General features: G+C 43.8%; 1 protein-coding gene across 1 annotated transcript in view; it reads right to left on the reverse strand.

The window, feature by feature from the left end:
• Window positions 1–1,178: 1,178 nt before the first annotated feature.
• The window catches only part of LOC116462420 (amyloid beta A4 precursor protein-binding family B member 1-interacting protein), a 135,277-nt gene continuing 114,874 nt past the window's right edge, over window positions 1,179–21,581 (reverse strand). Inside the window, exons 12-15 of the mRNA XM_032144904.2 lie at window positions 8,810–8,908; window positions 8,170–8,284; window positions 6,603–6,706; window positions 1,179–2,058 (exon numbers count right to left, since the gene is read on the reverse strand). Of these exons, the coding sequence (XP_032000795.1) occupies window positions 1,525–2,058; window positions 6,603–6,706; window positions 8,170–8,284; window positions 8,810–8,908 (852 nt within the window). The 3' untranslated portion in view covers window positions 1,179–1,524. The remainder of the gene's footprint in view (window positions 2,059–6,602; window positions 6,707–8,169; window positions 8,285–8,809; window positions 8,909–21,581) is intronic.

Here is a 21,581-nt window from a genome sequence, read left to right on the forward strand (position 1 = left end):
CATTTTAAAGGTTCATTTAGACTACAGAGGTGTCCAATCTTGGGGCTTCCCTGGGCCACACTGGAAGAATTGTCTTGGGCTACATATAAAATGCACTAACACTAGCGATGATAGGTGATGAACAACAACACAAAAAAATTGAGAAAAATCTCATAATGTTTTTGAGACAGTGTCTTGCTCCATCTCCCAGGACAGAGTACAGTAGCATGATCTCAGCTCACTGCAGTGTCTGCCTCCTGGATTCAAGGGACTCTCCCATCTCAGCCTCTGGAGTTGCTGGGATTACATGCGTGCGCCACCACACCTGGCTAATTTTTCTATCTTTAGTACAGACAAAGTTTTGCCATGTTGGCCAAGCTGACGTCAAACTCCTGACTTCAAGTCATCCATCTGAATCTGCCTCCCAAAAATGCTAGGATTACAGGTGTGAGCCACCGCGCCCTGCCAAGAGCTCATAATATTTTAATTTGTATTGGGCAGCATTCAAAGGGGTCCCGGGCCACCTGCAGCCCATAAGTTGAGACAGCATGATTTAGAGCTTACTTTTCTCCAAATATTAAAACATAGCATTAATTATCTTCCTTTATTAAAAAAATGCATTACTATTTTCCACTCACTTTAAGAAGATTTTGAGTTTTACAGTTTTTTTTTAAAAACCCACAAAAATACAAAAACAAAAATAGAGCCATGTAAATAAAATTAAGAAAATGTAAAAGGCCTATCAGAAGCCAATTTGAAAGAGAAGAGATATAGGCACCAAGAACCCAGGATAAATTGGGCATTAAACTTATCTCTGAGGGAAACATTACAAGTTGAAGAATATATATATGATTGCCTTTTCCTGCCCCTACATTTTTATTTACAGGATACTTACAGCATTGTAACAATAGAGAATTCAAAAACTATCTAAATAATTATTTTTTTCAATTACTGTTATTCAAGCATTTTAAAAGCAAAACCAAAACAGCCAGTGTCCAGGACGCCAATCAATCAAGCAAAGGAATCTCAGAGAAAGGAAACAGGCTCTGCTTGTCATGTTTTCTCGTTTTCCTCTCGGAATCCTGCAAATTCTGAAGGTTATAGAGGTAGATATGAAAATCTGAGGTCACCAAGACTTAAGAAGGCATGGGATGTTGAAAGCTATTTTTAATTATAGTGTTGATCTCAAGATAGATTGACCCAATAATCTTTCTAGAAATACCGTCTTCCGGAAAAACGTTTAACTTTTATTCATTTGATGCTTCTGAACATAATAAAATAAATGAACCTAAAACAGCATTTTAGGTAACTTGGAAGGGAAGATACATTCCATTTAGGTGAAAATACACAGGAGCGATATGTACATTTGGGCAGATATTCTGAACTGTATTGGGTTAATGGTTATGGCTGTACTTGAGTACAACAGTGAGAAGTTTCCCATCACATTTTATCTGAAATGAACAAGATGTCAGGGCAATCTGCTAGCAAAACCTGCGCTGGGTGTCAGCGATGCTTCTCCTTCTGGCACACTCATCATGCCCGTCCCTAGGACACGTTGCCTCTCTTCTTTTGCAAAGCTTTCATGAGGTCTGACATGAAATCTTGCTCCCCGCCCCCTGCCCCGCCGGGGTGCCCTGGGTTCTCTTGCCTCTTGGGGGGCACAGGAGGCCTCTTGGCCACCGCGGGGGGCGACCTGGCGGAGTCGGGGGCGGGGGCTGGGGCGGGCGCGGGTGCGGGCGGCGGTGGCGGCGGCGGGGGCAGCTCCGAGCCCGCAGTCCCTGCATACGACGGCGGGGGCGGGGGCACGAAGTCTGGGGGCGGCTCCATGAAGTCCGGGGGCGGCGGCGGGAGCTCAGGGTCGTCCAGGGGCGGCGGCGGTGGCGGCGGCGGCAGGAAGTCATCGGGTGGGGCGGGGAAGCCCCCGCCGCCTATGCCCTTGGCCTTGGGGGCCGTGGCGGGGCTGCCGCTGGTGTCCGAGGACTTCCGCGCCGGAGGGGGCGGTGGCAGGCTGGACTTGGGGGCGTGCGGGGCCCGGGGCACTGCCAGGTCGTGGTGGTTCCCGAGGGCTGGCTTCTTATCCTGCAACCGAGTGACAGTAGCATTCATTTTCTTTTTTAATTTTTGAAATTTTAAATTTATTGTTATTAATTAATGGAGACGGGGTCTCACTCTGGCCCAGGCTGAGTGCAGTGGCGCGATCTGGACTTACTGCAGCCTCGACCTCCCGAGCTCAAGCAATCCTCCTGCCTCAACCTCCAGAGTAGCATTCTTTATTCTCAAAACAGCCCCAGTGGACAAAACAGCCCTAGTGGACAGGACCCATGCCATAGATATGTGAGTCTCTGTCCGCCCCCTGGGGAGCCTCTGTCCCTCAGTCACTGAGACTCCTGGTCGTTCATGAGCTCATCTTTGTTCTGGAATATGGCAATTATTCCAAATGGTCTTTAAAATTAAAAATAATCATTTTTCTAATTTTTAAATATTTCGGCTGGGCATGGTGGCTCATGCCTATAATCTCAGCACTTTGGGAGCCCAGGCAGGTGGATCACTTAAGTCCAGGAGTTCAAGAGCAACCTGAACAATATGGTGAAACCTTTTCTCTTTTAAAAATACAAAAATTAGCCTGGTATGGTGGCACACGCCTGTAGTCCCTGCTACTGGGGTGGCTAAGGCATAAGAATTGTTTTAACTTGGAAGGTGGAGGATACAATGAGCTGAGATCATGCCACTGCACTCCAGCCTAGGCAACTCAGCGAGACTAGGTCTCTCTCTCTATATATATATTTTTAGAGACAGAGTCTCGCTGTGTTGCCCAGGTTAGTCTCAAACTCCTAGCCTCAAGTGATCCTCCTGCCTCAGTCTCCTGAGTAGCTGGAATTATGGCCACCCCACCTGGCCCAAATGGACTTTAACAGTATTTCCTGTTGTCACAGTGGAACAGCAAAAAAACGAATGTAACTAACTTCATTTTTGTTTAAAGTGGCCTTTACCCATTCCTGCACATAAGATAATTTTAGAGCACTGAGATAAATATGCAAACCAAGCAATCGTGTAGTTTTAAAAACTAACTCTGGGATTAAAGAAGTAAACAACTAATTGTGTTTTGTTAAAGATTTATATGACCATTGTGACCTGACCGAGTACAGAGAAGTTCCCAACCTCTTTGGACCCTTGTTGGCACCCAGATGTCTGCAGTCTCTGGTCATCTTTTGATCTCAACTCTCTCCCCAACTCTCTCTTCTTCTCCATATCCCACACCCATTAAAATCCTCCAGTTAGCCTGAAAAATTTAAGATTGCACTTTAGAACACTAGTGCACTATCTTCATGGTGTTTCTGGCTTTCCAAATAAACCACCTTTTCCTCCCATCATCCCTAATCTCTTGAGTCTGGCTTTTAAGTGGTGAGCAGCCAAACCTGGGTTCAGTTACCCTGTGGCACTCATCTACCAAGTCTCCTATAAATGGAAGATCTGGCTATGTTCCATGAGGTGTTTAGATCGTATTATCGTATTTAGATCATACGACTATCACTTCCTTGGAACCTGCCTTATCCAGGAGTTGCTGTGTGTCTCCAAAGGGGCTTTCGTGGTGTATCTCTTGTGGGGTTGCCTCAGTCTATAAACCACCCTCGGCTCATTCATTCCTTCAAAATGGAAGCCAAATGACTTCACTCCTTGGTTCCCAAGCCAAGCCACCAGAGTCCTCGGCATATAGGAAGGGATACATTTTTTCTTGATCTGAGTTGAGCTGGTTGTGAAGCTCGTGTCAGGAGTAAGCATCTGTAAAATTATCTTGCTCCTATTCCATACAACACACAGTAGAAATACACAGCAACTCCTGGGGGTTGAGGACTTCCCAAAACATTCACACAGTCTCCTGGCTTAAATGTCCTACTTTGATTAGGATGAAGGAGATGGAAGGGGAAAAGTGAATGGAAATAGTTCTCTCTTGGCTACAGGTAAGCTTTGTGCAAATGTAGGCACAAAGGATATGTTGCCTGGCAAAGACCTTTCTGCCTGATCCTGGGGACAATGTCTCCTTGTGTTGGTGAGCTGAGAACACAGGTCCGTTTTGCCAGGACTATGGGCTTCTAGGGAGGAGCTAATTACAAGCTTGGTTCCAGCTGGCCTTAAAGCTTCAGGGAAGGCAGTGTGGTGGGCCAGGAATCAGGACAAGACATCTGGTCTCTAATAAGTTTACTTTTTCTTTTCTTTATTTTATTTTTATTTTTATTTTATTTTATTTTTTTGAGACAGAGTCTCGTTCTCTCACCAAGGCTGGAGTGCAGTGGCAGGATCTCCCCTTACTGCAACCTCCACCTCCTGAGCTCAAGCAATCCTCATGCCTCAGCCTCCCAATTAGCTGGAATTACAAGTGTGTGCCAACACCCTCAGCTAATTTTTGTATTTTTTGTAGAGACAGGGTTTCACCATATTGGCCAATCTGGTCTCCAACTCCTGGACTCAGGTGATTCACCTGCCTCGGCCTCCCAAAGTGTTGGAATTACAGGCGTGAGCTACCATGTCTGGATAGTTTACCATTTCTCAACTGCATGAAACCTCACTGGTTCACTGAATATAAAATTAGCCCCATAGTCCTTGTTATGACTTGTGTCTCAGGTTGTGATGAGATCAAATGAGATAAATATGTGAGTTCTGAAAAGTAAAATCACCAGCATGTGCTATTGGTAGAAACCAGCACGCCAAATTTGGCCTAAGTCTAATAGACGCATAGCCCTTCCTCTGCCAACATTGGAATAGATAATAATAATTTATATAATGAAACATCCCCAAGCAGCTGGATTGAATCCCTCTGTTTTCGTGATAATTATCACTTCAATTCACAGTTTTTCAGGGTTCCAGTTTATTTCATTCTCTGCTTAGTAGCCTCTTACCATTGAAGATTAAATTTGTAATTTTTTTCTAATAAAGTGCCTCCTGATTTAGTTTCTATTTTATTTAGTTTATTTACTTCACATGATAAGCTCTTTAACTGGTGATGTATTTTTTCTTTTTATTTAAATTTTTGAACTGGCAGCTTGGGAATTGGTGTTCACATATAGTTAAGTGATTTCTATTCTGAGATTCTTTTATTTCTTTCAGCATTTTTAAATGCTTTCCTTCAACTGGCATTATAGAAATAATGAAAATAATAGTAGCTGAAAGCACATCGCATGAGGAGATTGTCAGGCTTGAGAAGATAATGAGAACATTAAAGAAATACACCTTTTAAAGGCCTGCAGTGGTTGTCAAAATTATAAGAAGTTCAATAAATACCAATATTTAATTGTTTTCACCACTGGCTGACGGACAAAATGAAGGGGTGAAAGAAGTGAAAAATTGCTAAAGTGAAACACCCTGCCTGTCTTAGCTGGGTGATATGCTATTGTCACAGTTATTTAAGGTTGTTTTGAATCACACAAGAGAAATATTCAACAGAATTTATACAGTCAGCTGAGAAGTTTTGAACTAAATTAGTAACTAAATAATAATTATTAGCTATGATTTTAAGATAGATTTAAAGGAATCCTCATTGATCTACTCAGTTGAAAAAATTTTATGGAGAATGTTATATCAATTTGGCTATTATTTTACAATGTATTTTCTCCTCCATCACCTGGGGATGTATGTAGGAAGGATATTAATGGGGAAAATAGAAAATATACATTTTTAGTGTAACTTTTTTATCTTTTTTCTTTTTTTTTAAGACAGGGTCTTTATCTGTCACCCAGGCTGGAGTGTAGTGGTGCAACCAGAGCTCACTGCAGCCTTGAACTCTTGGGCTCAAATGATCCTCCTGCCTCAGCATCCCAGGTAGTTGGGACTACAGGTGCACACCACTGTGCCCAGCCCTATTTATAGTGTAACTCTTTTAGCAGTCTTCTAATCTGATTTTGGGGGCCAGTTAGCACTTCATATAGGGCTTCAGACTACTAGTTGCCCTATTTTATTCAATAAAGGCAAGTAAAATCCCAAGGGTTTAAAACTTGGATGTGCTACTATCAGAGAGGGCTAAAATCACTTGACTAAACCAAGGAAACCACTTTGGTCAAAGTAAACATAGCTAATTAACTCCAGAGTTTAAAGGAAATGCTTACATTTTTCCTAAGCAGTGTGATGATAGCTGGTTTTAACTTTTGATTCTAGCATATGTAACTTTAAGATTACAAATATCAAGCAATCAACCAAATTAAATTGTAGTAACTTCTCAGTTGTTGGAACTACATTTTCTATTTATTTATTTGTTTGTAAGACTGGATCTTACTCTGTCACCCAGGCTGGAATGCAGTGGCCTAATCACAGATCACTGCTGCCTTGACCTCCTGGGCTCAAGCAAGTCAAACACCTCAGCCTCCCCAGTAGCTGGGACTACAGGTGCATGCCACCACGCCTGGCTAATTTTTTTTTTTTTTTTCCTAGTAGAGACAAGCTCTCGCTATGTTGCCCAGTCTGGTCTCAAACTGAAGCTCAAGTGATCCTCCTGCTCAGCCTCCCAAAGTTCTGGGATTACAGGTGTGAGCTACTGCACTCAGCTTATTTTCTCTTTTTAAAAGAGCAGCTACTGGAATAATGTGAATGGTTTAGAACATGGCTTATAGGGGTCAGTTGCTTGCTGGTTTTACCTTGGATGTTTCAGCATGTCTCTGGGCCTCCTGAAGAACAGCACTGACAGAATGTGTAGCCTGGGGAATCTGTCCATTGGGCTGGGTGGTGCCTGTTTTAGGTCCTGAGAGGGAAGAAGAGAGAAAAGAAGAGTGAGCAAAGCATTTTCAACATTCTTGAAAGTTGATCTGAAAATACAAAGCAGTTTGCATCTCTAAAGCAAAGAAAGATACTTGTTGGCTAGTTCTTACAAAAATACAAAAATAAAAACAAAGCAAAGAGAACAATTCACAGGCACGGCATGGTACACAAAACCTTAAGAAAAATCTGAGGTTCTGTGACAAAACTTTATACGAGATTCAGCAAACGGATCAGGAAGGTGAGTACGGTATTTGATAAAGCCCACCGAGGAGGGTCTGGACTAACTGGGATCCTGGAGAGTAACGATATGTTTTACTTTTAAAAACTTTTCAGTAATTGAAGAATAAACCTTGAAAACATATTTTTAAAAATTCTTCTTGATTTTTTAAAAATGTATTTATCCAGTTTCATACCACACTGAGTACAGGAACAACTCTTCAACATTGTCCTCAACAAAAAGTACATTGGACACAGAAAACATAGACAGAAATTCGGGCAAAATGTGGGGGTCCTTGAAATAATCTGGAATTAGATGTGTTTTTTTTCCCCCAAAAGTCCTGGTATGCTATTTTATTTTCCTGCCTTTTAATTTGTCCTTTTGACATAGAACTTTGACTCATGTTACCTTAAAATGTGCTGTCCAGGATTGGGTGCAAGACGTCAAAACACCAGGGCATAATCTCATTCTTGGTGTGGACTGTTTTCTGGGCACTAATGGAGCCTTGGACTAATATAATATTTGTACTCTGATAAGAAACATCTACCTACTAGCTCACTGTAAACAGGAGATCAGCACCTTATCCGCAGAATATCGTGAAAGAAGTGGTCAAAGCTTTGTTAGAAGTCATTTAAAATAGATACAGGGTTCCAGCCTGGGTGACAGAGCAAGACCTTACCTCCAAAAAAAAAAACAAAGAAGAAAAAGAAAACAGGCCGGGTGCAGTGGTTCACGCCTGTAATCCCAGCACTTTGGGAGGCTGAGGCGGGTGCATCACGAGGTCAGGAGATCAAGACCACCTTGGCTAACATGGTGAAACCCTGTCTCTACTAAAAATACAAAAAAATTAGCCAGGCGTGGTGGTGGGCGACTGTAGTCCCAGATACTCGGGAGGCTGAGGCAGGAGAATGGCGTGAACCCAGGAGGCAGAGCTTGCAGTGAGCTGAGATCGCGCCACTGCACTCCAGCCTGGGTGACAGTGCGAGAGAGTCTCAAAAAAAAAAAAAAAAAAATCAAAAAAGAAAGAAAGAAAAGAAAAAGAAAACAGATGTTATAAGGGTGTGTGTGTGAGGGCTGGGCTGAGTCGGGGAGTTTGAGCCTGATCATCAGGTGAGAAACATATTCTGAATGCTGTCTACAAAGTTCTGTTTGTATAGATGTATTGGATACATTTTGAACAAGAGCACCGAGCTTTGAATATGCATTGGAATTTCTCCTCCACTTAGTACCTGTAGATGGCTGAGCTGGTGCAGCTGCATTGCCTGTCCCCAAGTTTGTCCACCGAGAGGCAAGTCCAGCCTTTGCCACGGCCCGCTGGTAGTTATCATAGAGGGTCTTCCCATACTGGGGAGAGAACACAAAGGAAGAAGGAAAGGAATCCATGTATCCCAAATTCTGCACTCAATTGCAATATACATATAGGGAAGAAATAAATACTCCATGGCTACTCTCCTCAGCACTTGTCTGAGTTGGTTTGTTGGAGATTTCCATTAAAATTTAACAAATACACATTCAATCATTTTCCAGATTAACAGAGTCAGCTAATTTTTTTGCCTACATATTAGAGAAGAGCTTTGCTCAGTTCTGATTAAGTATGTCTTTATGTAACTCGATCACAGGTTCCATCTTGCATTTTTTAATTGCACACTAAGCTTGCAATACTCGCCATGAGTAAATATCCGGCTGCTGGAAAGGTTTGTGTTTCTATCGCTCCCCCCATTTAGAAAACCCACTGGGCGAATAAACTTGGTAAGTCTGTGGCTGAACCCAAGGGTGGGCCAACTGCTTCAGAGTACCAGGAAAGCTGTGCCCGGATCAGGAAGTTGGCTGGCAAATTCAAGACAGGGTGAAGTCCGAACGCTCTCTCACCTTGGCTATCCGTATTCCCATGACCCACTGATTAAGGGTTCTTGCGTCATCACAGCAGAGATACTTGATATACTGGGACTCCTTCTGAATTTGGGGGTGCTAGAAAGAAGCAGTTTGGAGATAATGTATTCACTTGTCATGTATTAGGAGGTCAAAGCACCTGTCAGGAAATTAAAAAAAAAAAATCTCTAACAATATATGTGATTTATGTGGCAAAAATTACTGGTTGTAATGTTAGGATTAGGAAAATAACTTTTAAAAATGACTAAATTTTGAAAGGATTTAAGAAATTTGTTATATGTTGGGAGGCCGAGGTGAGTGGATCACTTGAGGTCAGGAGTTCAAGAACAGCCTGGCCAACACCGTGAAACCCTGTTTCTACTGAAAACACACACACAAAAAAAGGAAATTAGCTGGATGTGGTGGCTATAGTCCCAGCTACTTGGGAGGCTGAGGCAGGAGAATTGCTTGAACCTGGGAGGTGGAGGTTGCAGTGAGCTGAGACTGCACCACTGCACTCCAGCCAGGGTGACAGAGCAAAACTCTGTCTCAAGAAAAAAAAAAAGAAAAGAAAAGAAAAGAAAAAAGAAATTTGTTTTATGATTTATCATAAGAACATCTTTTTAAAAAATTTTTTTAGAGACAGGGTGTTACTCTGTTGTCCTGGCTGGAATGGCACAATCACAGTTCACTGCAAACCTTGAACTCCTGAGCTCAAGAGATCTTCCCTCCTCAGCCTCCTGAGTAGCTAGGACTACAGGTGCACACCACCATGTCCAGCTAATTGAAAAAAAAATTTCTTTTTTCGTAGAATGGAGTTTCACTATATTACCCAAGCTGGTTTCAAACTCCTGGCCTCAAGCAATCCTCCTGCCTTAGCCTCCCAAAGTGCTAGGATTACAGGCATGAGCCACCATGCCTTGTCTGTAAGCAATTCTTACTATATTATCAATAATAATTTTCATTTATGCCTTTTTAACTTTTGGAAGGTTTTCACATCTATCACGTCTCTATCCCCATGAGAAATCTAGGCTGCTTTTCCATTTGTTAGATAAGGGAACTTACCTGAGATAATTCTTATGTCATAGAATTAATGCCTACGAGAATTGTGGGTTTATAACTCCCAAAACCTGGTTCTAGGGTTATTTCTCCTTCCAAAAATTGAGAGTTTTGTGATGACCTTTTCTTCTTAACTGCTATCTGCTGCCCAATTGGGCCAATGGCTTCCAGATGGACACCCTGGAGAAGGAATATTTCTGTCTATTACACTTATTGCAAGTAGCACTAAGCAATGGTTCTGGTTATGAATAGGCCTTCCAGGAGCTCACAAAGAGAACAAGGAAATGGGCAGGTGTGAAAGAGAAACTCCTTGCACTCCTCTTAGTCCTCATTGCTTTTGTTGTTTCTGGTTTAATTTTTATTATTTTTTAAAGACAGGGTCTCACTCTGTTGCCCAGGCTGGAGTGCAGTGGTGCCATCACGGCTCACTGCAGCCTCTAACTCCTGGGCTCACACAATCCTTCCACCTCAGCCTTCTCTGTAGCTGGGACCACAGACATGCATCCATGCTTGGCTTTTTGTTTGTTTGTTTAAGAAACACTCTTGCTATGTTTCCCAGCTGGTGCTGAAACCCGGGCTCAAGTAATCCTCCCAACTTAGCCTCCCAAAGTGCTGGGATTATAGGCGTGAACCAACAAGCCCAGTTAGTTTCTGTTTTATGTGTCTGTCTCATGTGTCTGTCTCTGATAGACCGTGTCTTCCATGAATGTGGGAACTACATCTGTCTTACTCACTGCCGAAGACCCTCAGTGCTTAGCACATGGCCAGTGCATGGCAGGTATTCCAGTCCAGATGTCAGAATACTTGAAGAATCAAGAAACAAGCACAATATTTCCTGTTCAGTTAGAAATCTTGCCATCATCAGGCAAGGGGCTGGCAACCAAACATAGGTTCTAAGATATTAATATGTGCCATGTAAATTTTCATGGGTCATTATAAGGTTTATTATAATATATTTTATTATGTGGAAAAATAATTAACAACCACAAGCATCGTGTGGTGTGTGTGTGTGTGTGTGTGGTATGGTACCACATCTTTCTTCTTCCTCCTGTCCTCAGAGGATTCATTAATCCTGCTAGGATAATCCTCATTTGCTGGTGGTGCTGAAAGTGCAATGGAAAGCCAAGAGAGCTGGAAGCATCTATCTGCTCTTCAGTTGGCAGGAAAGGAGGGAAGCTGTCCAATTCCTCTCTTAGGGTATTGCATGGATCTCTCCACTTCTCTTTCGCTTCCCATCTTAAATCACTGACCTCCAAGGAAATGGCTATTCTCAAAGTTGATCTAAGCAAAGGGTCTCGTGTCTTTAAACTTCAGTTGGAATCTGACTGGCAGCGTCTAGTCACTCTGCTAGACTTTCTAATGACTCAGCCAGCAAGAGCATGTGGGATTGTTATCTTTGTCCAGAAAGGATAACAGGACCTTTACAGACTCCAAGAGCTTGATGAGAGTTTAGTAATTTTTGGTTTCACAAATGAGAAAACTGAGGCTCAGAGAGGTTACTATACATTCCACCCTGTGACCCCACTAGAACCTGGGGGTCTCCTGACTAACCACCTAGAATTTCTGTGTTTGTATTAAGCTATTAAACCCAAATCCCAGACTTGGAAGAGACTACAGAAAAATTCAGAAATGACTTTTAAAAAATTCCTCTTTTTGGTCTTTTCAGGCAATTGAGGAAAGTCTACTCATATTTTTGTCTTTAAATATGTATTCTTTATGTAGATCACTCAGTCCTCAGAAGTTGCATCGCCATTGCTCGAAGAACAGTCAGTTCCTATTTGCTTGGGCATAGCAAATAGGAACACAGACATTCTCTCTACCGACGGTGACAACTTCCCATCAGGCTCCTGAATGTTGCTGTAGTTTTCCAGTCTGGTCAGCAGATGACAGCAAACACTTTTGAATGGCTGCTGGGCATTTTATTGTTTTTTTTTGCGGTTCAATGCTTACTCCCTCATTCTGAATGTTAGATTTTATTTTTGCAAATGTTACTCCAATAATGATCCTCTTTGGAGGCCCTTAAAATTGGAAATATCTATCAACTCAGGTAATATGGCCCGACAGCAAAAAGGATTTGTTGTCTTAATTAACCTGAAGGTCATATTGATGAAAAATATACTAAGGCCAGCACTTATTGGCTGGAATGTAACAGCTCACAAATGCCTCCAGCATTCCCTTCAACAATAACATGTGCAAAGCCAAACCAGTGCCCTTGTCTTTCAGCACCAGAAACACGGCTCTCTGACCTACAAACAGCATTTGTGTTCTGATTGTCATGTAAGAGAGGCAAGCATTGGTCTCTTCAGCAATTAAATGTTTCTAAGAAAGAAAGCAGCTATTCCACCCACCCCTCCCTCAGACATTTAAAAAGCTGACATTGTTACCTTCAAGTTAATCTATTTTTTTTTTGTAGATGTCATGTGAGAGCCAAGTTTCCAGAGCAGACTAAATCTCATCGTGTTTGCAACAAAACGCACAAAGCAACTGCTTATACAGAGTTATCCATTTAAGAAGCACCATAAACAATTTCTTAAGAATGTTATTCATTGAAATAGAGTAAAATGTAGTCATTCCCTTAAAGAAAATGACTTTTGAACATAAAACAGCCCCTTGATGATGGGGTGATAGACCTTGCTATAGGTCAGGTCTCACCAAGTTCCTTCCTTACACTATATGTGTGCTATGGATGTATGCAGGAGGATTGCATGACCTCTAAGGTCTCCAGCAATCCTCAGATTTTATGGTTCTAAGATGAGCTACCTAATGGGAACAAGCTCCTTTCTGGCTCCCTTGGTGATGCAGAAATCGTTTAGGCTTGCAGACATCACAGAGCAAGTCACTGGGCTTGTTCTCCACCGTGTCTTGAGACTTTGCCAAGGAGCTTATTGCCTAACAGAGCCTTTTGCTGAATAATCATTTGCAAAGAGGTTTCAGGAAAATGCTGGTGCAGTGTCACTGGCCAGGCTCTTTCGCAATTGATTTGATTGTTCCCGACCACGAAGAGAGAGAAGCTCTCTTAGGACATGAGAACAGTACACAGAGGTCAGGGTGATTGTAGAATGTCACTGCTTAAAGGGCTCTTATAGACCCTCTGAGCTTATGAAATGAGTGAGAGAGGCTAAGCAATTTATCCAAGGCCAAAGGTAGTGAAAGAACCAAGGTCCTGTTTGTTCAACAAATATCTCTGGGTGCTAAGAAATATGCTAATTCCTAGGTACATTAAGAGGACTAAGAGAGGCAGGGCCCAGTGGCTCACACCTGTAATCCCAGCACTTTGAGAGGCCAAGGCAGGCAGATCACTTGAGGCCAGGAATTTGAGATCAGCCTGGGCAACTCGGTGAAACCTTGTCTCTACAAAAACTATTAAAATTAACCAGGTGTGGTGGCGCACACTTGTAGTTCCAGCTACTGGAGAGGCTGAAGTGGGAGGATAGATGGAACCAGGTGTTCGAGGCTGCGGTGAGCCATGATTGTGCCACTGTGCTCCAGACTGGGCTGGAGGAAACCTGTCTCAAACAAACAAACAAACAACAACAAAAAGAGGAACAAGAGAGCTTACGTGATAATTGGGCAATGCTCGCTGGAGGTGTTTTAGGGAGAGATGTATGTAAACACGTGATGTAATCAAATGTGTAATCAAATCACATATGCAATGTGATTATGAAATAGTATGTTCCATACTAAAAGTTTGAAAATGGGCCAAGAAAGGGTCTTTGGAAGAAGTGACAGAATGCTGTAATATATTTGGAGAACATGGAGAAATTCTGTATGGCTAAGGTCTGGAAACCATAGAATGAAGAAGCAGAAATTAAGCTGGGGAGGAACCTGAGTAAAGACCCTTGAGTCAAACTAGAATCTAGACATGATCCCCTGGGCAGTGGGGGGCACTGGACATTTTAAAACAGCACAGTGACACAGGAAGTCACTGGGGGCTATGAGGAAGATGGATCCGGAGTGAAGAATAAGATCGAACTGAAGGAGGGCTCAGTGGGAGACCTTGATGGAAAATAAAAGAACTTGCTCATAGATTAATAAGAAATGGGGAGAGGAAGAAAATCAAGCATGCTTTCTCTGTTTCTAGCTTGATAGAGTAGGTGGACGTTATGGGTTTAATTATCTCCCCCCTCCTAAAAGCTATGTTGAAGTACTCACTCCTGGTACCTATGAATGTAACTTTATTTGGAAATAGGGTCATTGCAGATGTAATAAAGTTAAGATGAAGTCATCCTGATGAAAGTGGGCTCTAAATCCAAAGAGACTGGTATAAGCTGGGTGCAGTGGCTCACACCTGTAATCATAGCACTTTGGGAGGCCAAGGTGGGTGGATTGCTTGAGCCCAAGAGCTCAAGATCAGCCTGGGCAACATAGCTAAACCTTATCTCTGCAAAAGATACAAAAAATTAGCCAGGTGTGGTGGTGTGCACCTGTAGTCTCAGCTACTTGGGAGGGTGAGGCAGGAGGATCACTTGAGCCCAGGAAGTTGAGGCTGCAATGAGCTGTGATCATACCACCACACTCAACCTGAGCAACAGACTGAGACCCTGTCTCAAAAAAACAAAAAACATCAAAACTGGCAAAAAACAAGCAAACAAATACAACCACCAAAATGACACGTTCTTATAAGAAAGGAAGAAACAGACACAGACAAAGAAAGAAGATGGTCATGTGTTGAGGGAGGCAGAGATTGGCACACGCAGCTGCAAGCCAAGGAATGCCAGCACTGCCGGGAGCTGCCGGAAGCTAGGAGAGGCGTGGAGGCATGGAACAGATTTTGCCTCTGAGCCCTCAGAAGGAACACAATTCTGGTTTTGATTTTGGACTTCTGATTCCAGTATCACCTTGATTTGGGACTTCTGGTCTCCTGAACTGTTCAAGAAATAAATTTCTGTGAAGTTATCTAGTTACCAGCAGTTTGTTATGGCAGCTCCAGAAAACGAATAGAGTAGGTCATGGTGCCATTCATCCTTGAGGGACTGCGGAAAGCAGGGGGTAGAGGAAAGGATGAAATCAATGTGCGTGATAGAGGTACTCCTCGGACATGTGGTTACTGCATGTGTGGGGCTAGGGAAGAAGGTGAGACTGTCCACTACCGATTGGGAATTATTTGTCTCCAACACAGACAATGGTTGGAGCTGTGGCTGTGAATATGATCTCAACAAGAGCACAGGGAGTCTGGTGAGAACTGAATTTAGGACCCTGGAGAGCATTACAGTGTGTAGGGAAGGAGGAGGCACCAGCAGAAGCAGAGCAGGGGTCCAGGCCGAAGACTAGAAAATGAGGATGCTGTCATCAATGCAAAAGATGCCACGAGGACTGGAGAAAGCCACTATTCTTTGGAAATCTTAATAATAGCAGTTTCCACAAGGGTGCAGGGAGAAGCCTGCTAGCATGCAAACTCCACAAAGCCAGAGGCCTTTGTTTTGTTTACTGATGTACCCCAAAGTCTGAATAAAGAAAATTCAAAAGATATATGTATATATTCGTAGAGAAAGGGTCTGCCTCTGTTGCCCAAGCTGGAATGCAGTGGTGCAATCATGGCTCCCTGCAACTTCCAACGCCTGGGCTCAAGTGATTCTCCCACCTCAGCCCCCTGAGGAGCTGGGACCACAGGTGCGTGCCATGACGCCCGGCTAATGTTTTTAAATTTTTTGTAGAGACGAGGTTTCACAATGTTGCCCAGGTTGGTCTTGAACTCCTGCTTTCAAATAATCCCCCTGCCTCGGCCTCCCAAAGTGCTGGAATTACAGGTGTAGGCCACTGCGCCTGGATGAAAGGAATGTTCTTGAATGAATGAATTACACTATAAGAATAAAAGTAGAGGTCGGGCGCAGTGGCTCACGCCTGCAATCCCAGCACTTTGGGAGGCCGAGGCAGGTGGATCACGAGGTTAGGGGTTCGAGACCAGCCTGACCAACATGGTGAAACCCCGTCTCTACTAAAAATATAAACATTAGCTAGGTGTGGTGGTGGGCGCCTGTAATCCCAGCTACTCAGGAGGCTGAGGCAGGAGAATTGCTTGAACCTGGGAGGTGGAGGTTGCAGTGAGCCAAGATAGCGCCACTGCACTCCAGCCTGGGTGACAGAGCGAGACTCGCTCTCAAAAAAAAAAAAAAAAGTTGAGGACATGGAGGTCATTATCACTTTCTCAGGAAGTCTGAGTTAAAGAGAAGACAGAGGCCAAAGGTGCTGCTTGAAGAGGTGGGGCAGATACAACTGAGGGGAGTGAGTTACAGCCCCCAAACCAAGGAATATTTGAAAATGTTTGTGGCCCAAGGAAAAGAGAAGAATTGTCTGGAGAGGGGTTTGAAGATGCTGAAGCCAAAGGGAGTGGCTGACGATATGGTTCCAGAGGCCACGTTGGAGATGGGAGCCTTCTTCCTCTGAGATGGAGAGTCAGGAGGTAAGAGAGTTACTGCGTGGGATAAATTTAGCAGTAAAGAGGAAGTAAACTGGGACAATTCAATCCTGTTCTCTATTTTCCTTCTTATCCTTCCTTTTTTTCTCTCTTTCTTTCTTTCTTTCCCTTCTTTTTTAGAGGTAGGTCTTGCTCTGTTGCCCAGGCCACAGTGCAATGGTGTGACTGTGGCTCACAGCACCCTCAAACTCCTGGCCTCAAGCAATCCTTCCACCTCAGCCTCCTGAGTAGCTGGGACTACAGGTGTGCACCACCACACCAGGCTGATTTTTAAATATTTTGTAGAGATGGGGGTCTCCCTATGTTGCCCAGGCTGGTCTTGAACTCCTGGGATCAAGTGGTCCTCCTGCCTTGACCTCCAAAAATGCTGGGATTACACCCATGAGCCACAGTGCCCAGCTAATTAAGCATTTCTTTAGAGACAGAATCTCACTCTATTGCCCTGGCTGGAGTGCAGTAGTGTGATCATAACTCACTGCAATCTGCATGTGGGCTCAAGGGATCCTCCTGCCTCAGCCTTCTGAGTAGTGGGGACTGTAGGTGCATTGCTACCACACCCTGCTGATTTAAAAAGTTTTTCTGTAGAGATGAGGTCTTGATATGTTGCTCAGGCTGGTCTCGAGCTCCTGGGCTCAAGCGATCCTTCTGCCTTGGCTTCCCAAAGTGCTGGGATTACAGGCATGAGCCACTGTGCCTGGCCTGAATCATGTTTTGAAGGACACAATGGTACAAGGGGCTTTGATCTACATTCCATCCATTCATCCATCCATCCATCCACCCACCCATCTGTCCATCCACCCGTCCATTAATCTATCCATTCATCTGATATGTATTGAGCATTTACAATGTGTCAAATATCACTCCAAGCTCTGGAACACAATAGTGAACACAATAGAAAAAGTCTTTGCTCTCATGACATTTATATTCTACTATGGGAGAAAGCCAATAAAAATACAAAACACTAAAGTAATATAATTTTTCATTGTGAAAAATACTGTAAAGTATAGCTGAGTAAGGGGTAGGAAGCAGGTGAGCGACGGGGCAGAATTCCAGCGTTCCTTCCATGATATTCCACTACTCCCTAACAGGTCTCCATAGATACATAATTTCTTCTGGAAGATATTTACTTCTGCCACATTGCATCTAGCCCCAGAATGGAATGAGAAAGAATGCATGAAGGAATGGCTTCTATCCATGCACAAAAGTGCCTTTATGAGGGCTAAGGAAACTGAACATGAGTGAGACTGGGAAGCCCCGGTGGACTGCAAAAATGAGTGAAACCGCAGTTGGACAGTAACGGGATGGTTTCACCTGACTATGCTGCTCCTCCCCCGAGCCACTGTGGTACTCACACATGGAAAGTCCCCCTGGACTCACACTCAGGTTTCTTACCACACTGCGTCCTTCTGTGGGAGGCTTGCTTCTGCGTGGGCCTATGGAGAGCACTGTGAGTACCAAGTACCAACGGGGCTGAAACACGTGAGGCCAGCAAAGGACAAAGAGAGGGAGTGGGGCTAGCAGCAGCCAGGTGGACAAATTTGGCAGTGGCTCACCATCTCTGCCAGATGTGATGATGCACCAGATGGGCTGTTCATGCAGTGCTATGGGAGGCATGGTCCACAGAACCTCTGGACTTGAGAGCCTGACTGGCTTTCCCACACCATCCAGTGGGCCCTCTGTGGGTCTCCCAGGGCCCATGCAGTTTGGACAGTGTGTCCTCGGCATAGTGTAGGATTTGGGTCTAACCTGGACTTAGGAGGCCCTCTAGTGCTGAAATGACATACAAAAGTCAATCTGCTCACAATTTCTGCATACGCCCACTAAAAAAAAACGGTCACAAACAAATCCAGACAGGGAAGACTGAAATAAATACCTAACTCAACAATGCGAAGACAGAGCCCAATGTCTACAAGGAGGAAGAATAGCCTAGAAAATATGGTCTCACTAAATGGACAAAAAGAGGTGCCAGCTATCCGGCAGACAAAGAATTCAAAAATAGCTGTTATAACAAAACTCAGCAAACTTCAAGAAAACACAGAGAAGCAATTCAGAAATTTATCAGAAATATTCATCAGATAAATAGAAATAATTTAAAAAACAAACAAATCCTGGAGCTGAAAAGTATAACAAAATGAAAAATGAAACAGAGGACATCAACTGCAGAATTGATCAAGCAGAAGAATCAGTCAGCTTGAAGGCAGGCTATTTGAAAATACACAGTCAAAGGAGAAAAAAGGAAAAAAATGAAAAAGAATAAAGAGGGAGGGGAGCCAAGATGGCCGAATAGGAACAGCTCCGGTCTCCAGCTCCCAGCCCCAGCGACACAGAAGACTGGTGATTTCTGCATTTCTGCTTGAGGTACCAGTTTCATCTCACTAGGGAGTGCCAAACAGTGGGTGCAGGACAGTCGGTGAAGCGCACTGTGCGCGAGCCGAAGCAGGGCGAGGCACTGCCTCACTCGGGAAGCGCAAGGGGTCAGGGAGTTCCCTTTCCTAGTCAAAGAAAGGGGTAACAGACGGCACCTGGAAAATCGGGTCAGTCCCACCCTCATACTGCGCTTTCCCAAAGAGCCTGGAAAACGGCACACTAGGAGATTGTATCCCACACCTGGCTCGGAGGGTCCTATGCCCATGGAGTCTCGCTGATTGCTAGCACAGCAGTCTGAGATCAAGCTGCAAGGCAGCAGCGAGGCTGGGGGAGGGGCGCCCGCCATTGCCCAGGCTTGCTTAGGTAAACAAAGCAGCCAGGAAGCTCGAACTGGGTGGAGCCCACCACAGCTCAAGGAGGCCTGTCTGCCTCTGTAGGCTCCACCTCTGGGGTCAGGGCACAGACAAACAAAAAGTCAGCAGGAATCTCCAGAGACTTAAACGTCCCTGTCTGACTGACAGCTTTGAAGAGAGTAGTGGTTCTCCCAGCACGCAGCTGGAGATCTGAGAACGGACAGACTGCCTCCTAAAGCGGGTCCCTCACCCCTGAGCAGCCTAACTGGGAGGCACCCCCCCAGAAGGGAAAGACTGACACCTCACTGGGCCAGGTACTCCTCTGAGACAAAACTTCCAGAGGAACTATCAGACAGCTGAATTGGTGGTCTCACGAAAATCCGCTGTTCTGCAGCCACCGCTGCTGACACCCAGCCAAACAGGGTCTGGAGTGGACCTCTAGTAAACTCCAACAGACCTGCAGCTGAGGGTCCTGTCTGGTAGAAGGAAAACTAACAAACAGAAAGGACATCCACACCAAAAACCCATCTGTACATCACCATCATCAAAGCCCAAAAGTAGATAAAACCGCAAAGATGGGGAAAAAACAGAGCAGAAAAACTGGAAACTCTAAAAAGCAGAGCACCTCTCCTCCTCCAAAGGAACGCAGTTCCTCACCAGCAATGGAACAAAGCTGGATGGAGGATGACTTTGACGAGTTGAGAGAAGAAGGCTTCAGACGATCAAACTACTCTGAGCTACGGGAGGAAATTCAAAACAATAGCAAAGAAGTTAAAAACTTTGAAAAAAAATTAGAAGAATGGATAACTAGAATAACCAATGGAGAGAAGGGCTTAAAGGAGATGGAGGAGCTGAAAGCCAAGTTTCGAGAACTACGTGAAGATTGCAGAAGCCTCAGTAGCAGATGCGATCAACTGGAAGAAAGGGTATCGCAGATGGAAGATGAAATGAATGAAATGAAGCGAGAAGGGAAGTCTAGAGAAAAAAGAATAAAAAGAAATGAACAAAGCCTCCAAGAAATTTGGGACTACGTGAAACGACCAAACCTACGTCTGATTGGTGTACCTGAAAATGACGGGGAGAATGGAACCAAGTTGGAAAACACTCTGCAAGATATTATCCAGGAGAACTTCCCCAATCTAGCAAGGCAGGCCAACATTCAGATTCAGGAAATACAGAGAACGCCACAAAGATACTCCTCGAGAAGAGCAACTCCAAGACACATAATTGTCAGATTCACCAAAGTTGAAATGAAGGAAAAAATGTTAAGGGCAGCCAGAGAGAAAGGTCGGGTTACCCACAAAGGGAAGCCCATCAGGCTAACAGCTGATCTCTCGGCAGAAACTCTACAAGCCAGAAGAGAGTGGGGGCCGATATTCAACATTCTTAAAGAAAAGAATTTTCAACCCAGAATTTCCTATCCAGCCAAACTAAGCTTCATAAGCGAAGGAGAAATAAAATACTTTACAGACAAGCAAATGCTGAGTGATTTTGTCACCACCAGGCCTGCCCTAAAAGAGCTCCTGAAGGAAGCACTAAACATGGAAAGGAACAACCGGTACCAGCCACTGCAAAAACATGCCAAATTGTAAAGACCATCGAGGCTAGGAAGAAACTGCATCAACTAATGAGCAAAATAACCAACTAACATCATAATGACAGGATCAGATTCACACATAACAATATTAACGTAAAATGTAAATGGGCTAAATGCTCCAATTAAAAGACACAGACTGGCAAACTGGATAAGGAGTCAGGACCCATCAGTGTGCTGTATTCAGGAAACCCATCTCACGTGCAGAGACACACATAGACTCAAAATAAAGGGATGGAGGAAGATCTATCAAGCAAATGGAAAGCAAAAAAAGGCAGGGGTTGCAATCCTAGTCTCTGACAAAATAGACTTTAAACCAACAAAGATCAAAAGAGACAAAGAAGGCCATTACATAATGGTAAAGGGATCAATTCAACAAGAAGAGCTAACTATCCTAAATATATATGCACCCAACACAGGAGCACCCAGATTCATAAAGCAAGTCCTGAGTGACCTACAAAGGGACTTAAACTCCCACACAATAATAATGGGAGATTTTAACACCCCACTGTCAGCATTAGACAGATCATCTAGACAGAAAGTTAACAAGGATATCCAGGAATTGAACTCAGCTCTAAACAAAGTGGACCTAATAGACATCTACAGAACTCTCCACCCCAAATCAACAGAATATACATTTTTTTCAGCACCACACCACACCTATTCCAAAATTGACCACATAGTTGGAAGTAAAGCTCTCCTCAGCAAATGTAAAAGAACAGAAATTATAACAAACTGTCTCTCAGACCACAGTGCAATCAAACTAGAACTCAGGATTAAGAAACTCACTCAAAACCGCTCAACTACATGGAAACTGAACAACCTGCTCCTGAATGACTATTGGGTACATAATGAAATGAAGGCAGAAATAAAGATGTTCTTTGAAACCAACGAGAACAAAGACACAACATACCAGAATCTCTGGGACACATTCAAAGCAGTGTGTAGAGGGAAATTTATAGCACTAAATGCCCACAAGAGAAA

The sequence above is a fragment of the Hylobates moloch genome, unplaced genomic scaffold (assembly GCF_009828535.3).
Source record: "Hylobates moloch isolate HMO894 unplaced genomic scaffold, HMol_V3 SCAFFOLD_3, whole genome shotgun sequence".
Taxonomy (NCBI): Eukaryota; Metazoa; Chordata; class Mammalia; order Primates; family Hylobatidae; genus Hylobates; species Hylobates moloch.